This window comes from Ailuropoda melanoleuca, chromosome 16, assembly GCF_002007445.2.
Source record: "Ailuropoda melanoleuca isolate Jingjing chromosome 16, ASM200744v2, whole genome shotgun sequence".
NCBI lineage: Eukaryota > Metazoa > Chordata > Mammalia > Carnivora > Ursidae > Ailuropoda > Ailuropoda melanoleuca.
Window position 1 is genome coordinate 80,919,008 of NC_048233.1, and position 11,591 is coordinate 80,930,598.

Consider the following 11,591-nt stretch of genomic DNA (forward strand, 5'->3'; position numbering starts at 1 on the left):
TCCAGGTTCGATCTCGGTTTCACTGTCCATTAGCCAGGCCTCAACCCCTCCGTGCCTCAACCTTCCTATCTGTAGAATGGCGAGCAGAGGAGTGCCAACTCCACGGGGCTTTGTGACATGTGGACAAGTGAGCCACGAGAAGCGTGCCCTTAGACAGTACCTGGTGTGGTGCTGAGCTTGAGAAAAGCAAACCCCCCCTTCCCCTCACAATGAGCCCTTCCCCCCCTTCCCCCCCAGAAAGGAGGAGGAGGGCAGTGTGGTGATGTTCGGCGGTGTGGACCACTCCTACTATAGCGGAGAGCTCAACTGGGTGCCCGTGTCCAGACCCTTCTACTGGCAGTTATCCATGGACAGGTAAGCCCGTCCTCTAAGGACAGCCCCAGGTGATGCCCACACACGCACGCACACCACACGTACGCGTGCGCACACTCACACAGACACATGGGCACACGCACACCACCCGCAGGTTCTAATAGCCCCACGCCCCCTTACAAGGTCCTGACCAGGGAAGAGGGCTCAGGCTTGGCTCTTGGAGCATGAGGAGAGGGGAGGGGAGGTGTACAGGTCTGGGGAACTGAATTCTCTCTGGGAAGAGGCAGCAGACAGAGGTCTGCACCCACCTACTGGGGGGAAGGCTAAGTGAAAAGGGGGATCAGGGAGAATTCTACCAATCTGACGGGGTCCCTAGCACACGGCTGTCGGTTTGAAAGCAAGGAAAGTCCTGGACAAGCCAAGATGGCTGGTCACCCCAGAGAGAAGCTACCCAGCAGTGGAGAGAGGTCAGCTTCATTCCAGAGGCCTGAAAGCAAATCATGCAAAGATCCCACCCCACCCCCCACCTTAGCCAGGGTACACGGTGGGGCAGAGGCCCAGACAGAGATAATCAGAAAGCTGGCAATCGACCTGAGAACAAGGAGGCAATAACTAATGGGATTCTATGTGATACCAGCAGACAAAAGCTTAAAATGTCTTTTGGAAGCTTCCATAGCCTGTGTCTTGGCTCCTGGTCTAGCTCAGGCATTGTCTGGCCGGGGGCCCTGGCATCTGAGCTGGAAGCTAGTGGAGAGCAGCCTGTGGTTCCCTTCCTGCCATTCTGAGCACCTGCTGCCCAGGAGAACTGCAGCTTCACTGCGTGGGCCCCCTAATAAGCCAGATACCAGATACAGGTCTCTTGTCCCTCCCTCACTTACTGGTTCATTCATTCAACAAACATATATTCAGCAGCTGCTGTGCTGGACACTTGAAGGAGGAACTGAGGGTAGAAATTGCTCTTACAGAGCTCACCCCCTAACAGGGCCGATGTACATGAAACAAGTCACACAAATAGTGAATTACCACTTCGATACATGCCAGAAATGAGTAAAAGTACGCCAAGGTGACCGAGAGAGGAGGCTGATTGAGTCTGGGGGCAAGACTTTCCTAAAAAAGTGAAAGTGAAGCTGGAACCTGAAAGATGAGGAGGAATTAGCCAGACAAAGGGAGTGGGGATGGTTCTAGAAAGGGGTACTGGCATATGCAAAGACCCTGAGGCACAAGAGAACTTGGGCCATTCAAGAACTGAAGGAAGTCAAAGAAGGTCAGTACGATCAGAAAAAAAGGGAAACAGCTGGCAGGCATGAGTTGAAGGGCTGTTCTGGAGACAGCCAGGGAGGGGGTGGTAGTGAAGGGAGCCCCCAATGTGATCCTGGTATCTGCTTTATCTCCCTGTCTCTCAGCATCTCCATGAACGGGGTTGTTATTGCTTGTGATAGTGGCTGCGAGGCCATTATTGATACTGGAACCTCATTGCTGATTGGCCCATCTGACATTGTCTTCAACATCCAGAAGATCATCAATGCCAACCAGTCCTACAGTGGCGAGGTGATGGGTCATGCCGGGGGACACTCTGGGGCTCTCCATACATAGAAGGATCAGCTGGGTCAACCCCTCTCCCTCTTTTTCTGACAGTACATAATTGACTGTGACGCTGTCAACACTCTGCCTGACATCGTCTTCACCATCAACGGCATCAACTACCCAGTGCCAGCCAGTGCCTACATCCGGGAGGTGAGGACTCAACCCTGGGGCCTGGTGCTCAAATCTGGGATTTGCAGGAATGTGGGATAGCACCCGGGAGGAGGAGGCTCCCTGGAGGTCAAGCCACACCATTGCAGATGCTGCAGGGTGGCCACGCAGGGCCCGCTTGGGCGGGAAGGCTGTCTAGAGAAGGCAGAGTTCAGTCTTAAGGAGCCCGGGGCGATGAGGAGAGAAGGAAAGGCATTCTCTGCAGAGGGAACAGCCGGAGCGTGAGTCACAGGAAGGACACAGCAGAGTGTGAGGAGAGCCGCAGGCAGTCCTGGTTCCTGGATGGGCACCCCACTTTTGCAGCTGCTCAGACAGCCACTTGGCTCACGAGAAAGGAGGGCGATCCAGTGGAGAAGGGCTGGCTGTTGAAGGGGGGCTGCGGGTGAGGGCTCGGGCTGACTGGTGAGTTTCTGTCTCCCCCAGGGTCATCAGGGTATCTGCTACAGCAACTTTGATGAAGGCGCAGGCGGCTCGTTCCTCTCGGACTCCTGGATTCTGGGCGATGTCTTCCTGAGGTTGTATTTTACCGTCTTCGATCGAGGGAACAGCACGATTGGCCTGGCTCCGGCAGTGTAAACGCTGGAGCTGCTTCAGGACTCAACGACACGCCCACTCCAAACACACACACACACACACACACACGCACTCGGGTACTCCCGCCCAGGGGCCAGTCTGAACTCTGTCTGGGGCTCTATGAAGCCCGGCTCTCGGTGGAGAATAAAAGACCTCATTTTCCATGGTGCTGAAATGAACGAGTGCCTCTCTTTGGATCAGGGGAGGTGCATCAGACTCAGGCAGGACTCCAGAATCGAGTCTGGACCCCCCGTGAGACGAGCCCAAAGCCAGCTGGCTTCAATGAAGAGGGAAACTACTGGAGGGCTCCTGGGGACCCAGGATGCAGGAAGCACAGCAGGTCCAAAGGGCTCGGTGACCCATGAAATCAAAAGTCGTCAGCTCATTCTTTCTCTCCCTCCCTCTTTCCCTTCTCTCATCTTTGACCCTCCTCGCCTGGCAAGTTTCTTTCCTCATTCCTCAGTCTTCCTCGAGCGCTGAGGGACCCTGCCGCTGCCCGCCTCCGGGCTTTCTAGCCTTAAGGGATGCAGACCCTAGAAAGAAGCTTAGTACCAGGCAGGGCTCTGATTGGTCCACCTCAGGTCATGTGTCCAGCCCTGGACCAACCACTGTGGCCCGGACTTTGGGCACTGTGATTGGCTCTACTTGGTCACATGGCCTCCCCCGGGCTGTGGGCGTGATTGACAGCTTCTTACACAACCACCTGGCAGCGTGAGCTGAGGAGGAAGAGTCCGCAAGGAGAGGCAGAGGTATGTTCTAGACAAATGGGCCGATTCGTGACTACATCCCAATAGCCACCACCTCCACATTCAGAGGGATGGAACAGGGTCGTAAAAACAGATCTATGCTTCTGACCGCAAAAGACGCGTTGGCAGTGGCCTTCTGCTCCAGAGGGTCTCAGAGTGAGGCCCTTCAAACTCGGACGGGTCCACTCTGGCCGCCCAGAGCAAAGCAGGCAAAGGACCCCAGCCACCAACTCGCTGCCACCCACACGTACTGTGTCCTTTCCGGTCTTGCTTCCCAAGTCACAGGCCCATGTGGATGCCTGAGCCCAACCCCCCGCCCCTCAGAGGCTCAGCAGGGCCCTTCCCTGGGCCTCTGAGACTGTCTTGGGGAGACTGACCCCATGTAAAAGGGGACCCAGGGTGCACAAAGCCTTCAGCCTCCCCGAGCCCGCCCACCTGAGCTTCCTCCAGGCGCGCAGCCATGAAGCCGTTTGGTGTGAGCTGCCATGGTTTGGGAAGTTTGGGATGAAGGCATCACTTGCTCTCGCTTGGAGACCCCAGGTGGAGGCCCAGGATGGGGGCACCAGGAGTCATAAGGCAGAGGGAGGGAGTACGGAAGAAAGAGTACGAAGGTGGAAAACAACATCTTGTCCCAGTGCACCGTGCTGCCATTACTCCCGTGGGACAAACAGCAGTGACAGTGACGTTTCTTCCTCCTGCAGCCTTTCATTTGCCACATATTTGCTGAGCACCTACTATGTGCCAGGCCCTGTGGTGGACCCCTGGGATAGAAGGCAAGAGGAAAGATAGAGACAAATGAGAACACCCACCCATGGGGGCCAGGTGGGGAAAACAACAGAGGTGTTAGCAGGAGGCCAGAGGATGGATGGGCTTTCTCTTGGGGAGCCAGGGAAAGGTTGAGGGGGGTTGGCGTTGACCTCAGTCTTGCCGCCCCAGCCTGAAACATAGCCCCAAGCCCTACAGTAAACATCCGTGTGAGATGCACTGTGTGTCCACAATTACCCAAGCCCCTTCGGGATGGCAGAGGGTTACGGTCACGTGAGGGGAAGCCAAAGAGGACTAGATGCAGAGCTGATGGAGGGTGAGGCCAGAATCGGGAATGTTTTCAAACCAAAAATAAAATTCAGAAACTTAACGAAGACTCAGTTGTGTGCAGTTTGTAAACTCATTCTCCAAGTGGGTCTTCATGGAACCTCAGGCCACTTCTCTCTTGGTCAGAAGCCACCCACAAGAGCAAGAATAATGGGTGCAGTGAATTGCCTATGCTCACTGTCTCCCCATGACCCCTGCGAGGCAGGAAATGTTGCCCTGATTGTACAGATGAGGGAGGTGTCCCAGCTCCTGGCTCCAGCTCCCAGTGACAGACACATAGTAGGCCCTCAAGAAATACACGTTGACTAAATGAATAGATAAATTAGTTAGCGCTCCCACTAGCCCATACTGCTGCATCCACGGCGGGAGACCTGTGTGGTATCAGCATGGCTTACTGCCAAGATCACAACTGTAAAAGGTCGGGCTTTGTTCCCCTAAATGAGCCAAGCTCAAGCCTGGAGCTGGTGCCTTTTAATGAACCAAACTTTCCTTGAGGCTCTATGTGTGTAGCCTGTGCCACCAACATGGGCATTAATTCTGATCTTCAAAGCAAAGATCTCCTGACCCCCCCTCCCCAGTCCTCTACTTTGATCCTTTACCAGCTGCATCCCAAAGGGATTATTTAGCCTTTGGTGAGAGAATGTAGGGAAAAGGGAAAAAGATAGCCTTTGAACCCTTCTTATAAGAATGTAAATTGGTACCATCTTTTTAGAGATGATTTATCGTTAAAATAAGATGAGGAGTGGGAAGCTAAGCATTATTCTATGAAAGAGAAAGGCTTCCAACAGCGAGGAGACGCTGGGGTTGCGCTGGAACAAATAAATCCATTCCCATAGGAAAGCTACCCGGGAACAGACTGTGATGTGCTGACACCTAGTGGCCAAAGAAGATATTGTACACGAGCTCTTCCCAGTCAACGGGCGGACCTGCGCCTTGGTTCCACCTACTTGAATGGCTATTTGGCAACATGAAACCATTGTCACATCCGCTCTCCCATCTTCAGACCTTCTAATCCCTGTTCAGACTTAGACAAATATATTCCAAATATATATATTTAGTTAAAACTTATTTATTAGCTATACATACTTTCCCAGGGAAGCTATACTAATAAAATTTGGAAAGTGGCTCGTGGAGACACGTGCAGCTGGAATCGTGGGTCACTCCCTCCCTCAGCCTTCAGGTGTGTACTCCAATGGCCCCCAATGGGGAGGGGGAAGAACTTCACTGGCACCTGTCTCTACGATGTCAACCCTCGCCAACCCTCCCGTCCCCTTCCTTGCTTTCACTTCCCTCCACCGTCACCCTGTCACACGCATGGTCTGATAAATAAGATATTTATTTCTCCTGTGATTATCTGTCACCTTCCCTGGAGTGGAAATTCTCAAAGGAGCGATTTGGGTCTGTCTTGTTTCTCGATAGATCCCCAATGCCTAAGTTAGGGCCTGCAATATGATATATTCTGGGGGTGAATGTTATATGAAACCAATATTAAGAAAACCACATCATCGGTTCACACTGAGCACAACTCTGCAAAAGCAAGACGTGTGGACATTGCTCACTGTCATCCGTTTGCACGGGCTGCCATGACAAATACCATGGACTGGGGGTTGGGGGGCTTACACCATGCGAATTCGTTTTCTCACAGTCCTGGAGGCTGGAAGTCTGCGGTCAAGGTATTGGCAGGGTTGCTTCTTCCGAGGCCTCTCTGCTTGGCTTGTAGGTGGCTGCCTTATTCGGTGTCTTCACGTGGTCTTTCCTCTGTGTGTGTCTGTGTCTTAATCTCTTTTTTTTTTTTTAGATTTGTTTATTTATTTGAGAAAGAGAACATGAGCGGGGCGAGGGGCAGAGGGGGAAAGAGAGGATCCCAAGCAGACTCCCCGCTGAGCACAGAGCCCAACGCGGGGCTCGATCTCACAACCCTGAGATCATGATCTGAACTGAAACCAAGAGTCGGACGCTACACCAACTGAGCCACCCAGGCACCCGTAATCTCCTCTTTTCATAAGGACACTGGTCAGATTGGATGAGGGCCACCCATAGGACCTCATTTCATCTTAATCATTTCTTTAAGGACCCTGTCTCCAAATACAGTCACATTCAGAGATTCTGGGGGTTAGGACTTCAATGTATGAAAATGCTGGGGAAGGGGAAAATCATTCAGCCCATTACACAGATAAACACAAAAACTGCCAGGATATGTCAAAAGAATACGGGAGTCCGCTGAAAGGAGTTCCAGGGGCCAAACCCAGGACAATCTAGGGCATGAAAAGTAAGAATAATAATACCGGATTCTAACTCACTGAATAAAACAAGAATCCATGAGTCCATACTGTTCAAAAAATACAAACAGATAAATAAATACATAGGGTGAAAGGACAGCTAGTCCTCACCATCGGCTGCCAATCGAAAAATGTAAACGAAAATTATCACTCTGCAGCCAGCACTTTAATGATCGATTCCGGCACGAATCCTCAAGGGATGCTTCAACTTGGGTGAAGTTCTCATGGGGAACAGCCCCTTTGCACAGTCTCAAAGCACCTCCCCACAGAACACCGTAGTGATCCCAGCGTGAGAACCGCAGCGGACGATCTGGGCAGCCGGGGCCACCTTACCCAAGTCACCAAAGTCAGCTGCATCCAGAATGGGACAGATCAACACCGCTGCCTCCTGTGACATTCCTGCAAAAAAACAAAACGAAACAAAAAACAAAACCGAAAAAAAACCCCAACAAAACAAAAACGCATAACCTGAATCGAAAAGTAAGAATACCTCAAACAAACCAAATCCAGGCACACGCTGCAAAACCAGCCCCGCCTCTTCAAAACTGCCCACGTCGAGCACAGCACAGGCAGGCTAAGGGGCCGTGCCAGACCGAAGGGGAGTGAAGAGACCAGGCAGCCAAAAAGAACGCACGATCCTGGATTGCAACCTGGGTCAGGAAAAAAAAATCACCGAGAGGGACAATCTTAGGACAGCTGGTGAATCTGAATACGTGCCGTCTGGAAGGTTGTGTGTAGTATTGTGTCAGTGTTAACGGTCCGCAGTGCGATCATTATGTTGTGGTTCTGCAAGCCGATGTCTTTGCTCTTTGGAGATACGCACTAAAGATTCAGGAGTAAAGGGTCCTGATGTCTGCAACTGACTCAGATTATTCAACCAAAATAATACTCTGTGTGTGTGTGTGTGTGTGTGTGTGTGTGTAGACAGAGCAAAATGGCAAAATGTCAATAATGGGTGAACCTGGGTGAAATATACACGGGAGCTTATGGCACTAGCCTGGCAATTTTTCTGGAAATTTAAAATATAAAGTTCCGAAACTTAAAAATGGTTTCTTGCTTGGTGCCAGGGGCGAGACAGCCCCAGGATGGCGGGGGAAGGGATGGTGCCTTACCTGAGCCAGCCCCGGACAGAGAGAACAGGTGGGGGTTCCACTGCCCTCCCACGCAGGCACGCCTCTGGCTGAGAAGGGTGACTGGTGCTGCAGGCACACCAGCAGCGTGACTTTCAAGCCTCCCGCCAGACCCCGAAGCCTCCTCACCCTGACCTAGTGATCACAAGCTCCTTCCAGAGGCTCTGTCGAGGTGCTTAACCATTCACCCAACATCTACTCTGTGCCCGTTTCAAACACCTGTAAAAAGTTGATTCCCCCTGGGAAGGGGAAAACACACTCTTAGGCTACTCTCATTAAGACAGCTCAAATGCCTCCTCGTCCATGACGACCTCCCAGATGTTCCCTGGTAGTGAGCTCTCTTTTCTAAATGACCTATGGCACCTTGTCTCCTTTTGGTATCCCGCTCTAGTTAACTATTAGGATCATTTTCTGCTGGTTATTATAGTGACTTAAGTCTGGGTCTTATGCCTCCGCACAGACGTGAACCCAATGAAGGCAAAATTCGCAGCTAGTTTGTCTTTAACAGGCCTCTTGCCCAGCACGTGGAATGAATGAATGAATGAATGAACGGGGAGATGGACCAGACAAAGGATTCACGGGGAATCCGGGTGCTCAGGAACCAGTCCAAGGCAGGTGATGCAAAGGAGTAAGAGGGTCTGGGAAGGTGGCAGAGGCTTCCACGCGCAGTCGTGGCCTCCCCGCCCACCCCAGGCCAAGGCCAGAGCCCCGTGTGCTCCTGCAGCAGGTCCCCGGCTGGATGCGCCCGCTGCTACAAGAACGGCTTTTTTCATCTGGAGCCTGAGGCCCAGGTCAAGGGTTTTAAATACTCTTCAGCAACTTTCCCAGCTCCCTCCACTGTAACCAAACATGATAAAGTCACAGGTTAGAAGCCAGGACCCAGGTCACCGCCAGAAAGAACACGGCCTTGATTAGATCAGATTGGATCAGAACAGACAGAGGATCAGGTCCAGAAGCGTGCTCACCAGGGAGTAATGTGGCATTAGGAGGATAAAAGAGTTGGTGCCCCATGGGGCAGGACTCATTATCAGCGACCTTGACCTCTGTCCCCAACAGGAGTTCACACCAGGCCACCAGGCAGATCCAGCTCCGGGGGAGGCACCCTGAGGAGGAGCGGGGGGGGGGGGGGGGGGTGGACAGAGGGGCAGAGGGGCTTTCTGAGAATCCCTTTGTCCTGCTGTGGGACTTGAGGCCAACTCCTTGGTTTTGCCCCAGTTCCCAAGAATTTTCCATACCCTGGGTAATAGCTCCATCCTCTGCCAGCCCACTCCCAGGTTCCAAACATTTCCTTGTCTGCTTCCAGTTAACCCTTGTTCTGCCCACTTCCAAATGCCTGTCTCCCCCAAGCCCTTCTCTTGCGTTTTACCCAAAGCAGGGCTGGAAGGATCTGGACCATGCTTTTGCCTTCCCAGGATTCTGCACGCGCACATCCCTACCCCCAGGAACCACGGCCTCCTTTCTGCTTCCTGACTGCTCGGGAGCCTGGACCACCGTGCCCAGTGCCCTCATTGCTCAAGGGCCACCAAGTTGGGGCAGTCAGGGTCCCCATGCTCCTGGCCCCTGAAGGCCAGCAGGCTCCTGCTGCCCTGGGCCAAGTCACTCACTCATTCATGCGTTCATGCACTTAATCTATACGGAATGTCGTTTCTGCACCAACTGCCGGATGGCGTCCCAGCTTCTGCTTACATACCGCCCATGGGGCAGAGCTCACTACCTCTATGTTGCCTTATCCATGGTCAACGACTCCATCTGCTTGAGCAGAACTTCTCCCCCTGGCTGGGCCCTAGAGACAAACGTTGGGAGTTCTGAAATTGGGTGTGTGTCTGGGTGTGTGTCTTCCCAGGAAAGCGGTAGTAAATGCTTACACATGTGGACTCAGGCTCCAGACAGCCTGGGTTTGAACCCCAGCTCTGCCCCCTGCCAACTGTGAACCTGTGTAACCTTGAACCAGTCACTGAACCTCTCTGCCTCCTACCAGTAAAACACGAGGAGGGGGAGCCCTTCCACATAGGGTTGTTGAAACGAGACTTAGTTGCCGTCACACATTTCACCTTTATGCCTGTCGGTCATTATCATGCTCACAGGCATCCATGCCTTGCTGTCACTGGCAATGATCTGCCACTTCATCCCTGGGGTTGGCCTGGGGGTGGGGCCTTTGTCCCACCCGCCCCAGGGAGATGGACTGTGACGGGACGAGTGTCCTCTCTCCCATGAGCCATTTGCCAGCCCTCGGAGGTCTGGAAACCAAACAGAACCACTTAGAAATTCACTTTCCTTAGTGGATAAAGAGGATCCAGAGCCAGAATGAAGGGACTACCTGCTTTTTCATTTTTTTTTTCAATTGTGAAGCATAACCAACATGTAAACAGGCTTCAAGCATAAATACATAATTTAACACATTATCATGAAACACTTAAGTGACCCCACGCAGGCCAAGAAATGGAACACGCCAGCCCCCAGAAGCCTTTCACATTCTCTCCATCCAAGAGAATTTGCCCCTCTGCTATCCCAAGAATCTCAGGCCCAGCAGGGCAGGCAGTCGGCAGCAGACCCTCTGAGCAGGGGAGTCAAGGATGCCAGCTCCTCCTTCCACTGCTCTGCACTCTAGGCAAGCAGCTGGACCTCTCTGAGCCTCAGTTTACCAGCTATAAATCTGTGAAATGGGGCCATATAGTCCTGGATCTATCTCCCGGGGAGATCTCATGCAGGCATGTGGGTCCCTGGCCCCACACAGGTGAGTGCTTGACACCTGCAGGCAATTACTTTTACTAACCTGAGTGGGGACAGCCGTCGGGGGGAGGTTTTCTAGGGGAGATTTCTAGGAGGGCCCTCACCTCTGCTCCCCCCAAACTCCAAATCCGCAAATGAGATAGACACCCAAGAGGTAAGGGTGAGAAGAGCCTCTGTTTCACAGTTCTTCAAACTGTGTACCTTCGATTCCCAGGAGTTCCATAGAAATGTCTTGTGGGGTTGGTGGGTCTCCATCCCCTCTGCTGCCCGGGCAACTCAGCTGTTCCCCTTTTCCTATAATGCCTTCACATGCATGGAAGATTTTATAAAGGTATTTTGTCCCTAGGCAATTAAATTACTGATGTAAAACTCCTACAGGTTGTAATGACAGACAAGCAACCTAATTGTTTTTTAAAAGAGCAAAAAACTTCAAAAACAAATGTATAAAACGGGTTTGCAAAACTATAAAAAATAAATAAATAAATGAGCCAAAGACTTAAGCAGGCACAAACAGCCAATAAGCCCATGGAAAGGTGCATAGTGTTACTGTTCAGGAAATGCAGATTAAAACCTCAAGAAGGAACCCCCTACCCCCACTAGAGTAGCTAACATTAAATGGCCAACATACCAAGTGTTGACCAGAACATGGAGCAACTGGAACGCCCATCCGCTGTTGGCAGGAGCACAAAATGGTACAACCACTCGGAAAACTGTTTAGCAGCTTAGACTAGAGCTGAACCTACCCTATGATCCAGCAAGTCCACTCCTGGGTCCAACAGAAATGCATACATATATTCACCGAAAGCCGTGTACTGGAGTGTTCATTGCACCACTGTTCCTAAGAACCCCCACTCTGGAAGCCACCCAAAAGCCCATCGACCAGAGAAGAGGTCCAGAAAATGTATATTTACACAATGGAATAACACACAGCAGTGAAAATCACCAGTTTGCAGCTGCCCACTATACTTCGGTGAATC

At 52.0% G+C, this 11,591-nt stretch overlaps 1 protein-coding gene across 1 annotated transcript in view; it reads left to right on the top strand.

The window, feature by feature from the left end:
* The window catches only part of LOC100477007 (pepsin F), a 9,943-nt gene extending 7,097 nt beyond the window's left edge, over positions 1 to 2,846 (top strand). The window contains exons 7-9 of the mRNA XM_002928652.4: positions 1,716 to 1,860; positions 1,948 to 2,046; positions 2,488 to 2,846. Coding sequence (XP_002928698.3) covers positions 1,716 to 1,860; positions 1,948 to 2,046; positions 2,488 to 2,640 — 397 coding nt within the window. The 3' untranslated portion in view covers positions 2,641 to 2,846. The remainder of the gene's footprint in view (positions 1 to 1,715; positions 1,861 to 1,947; positions 2,047 to 2,487) is intronic.
* Positions 2,847 to 11,591: the final 8,745 nt, after the last annotated feature.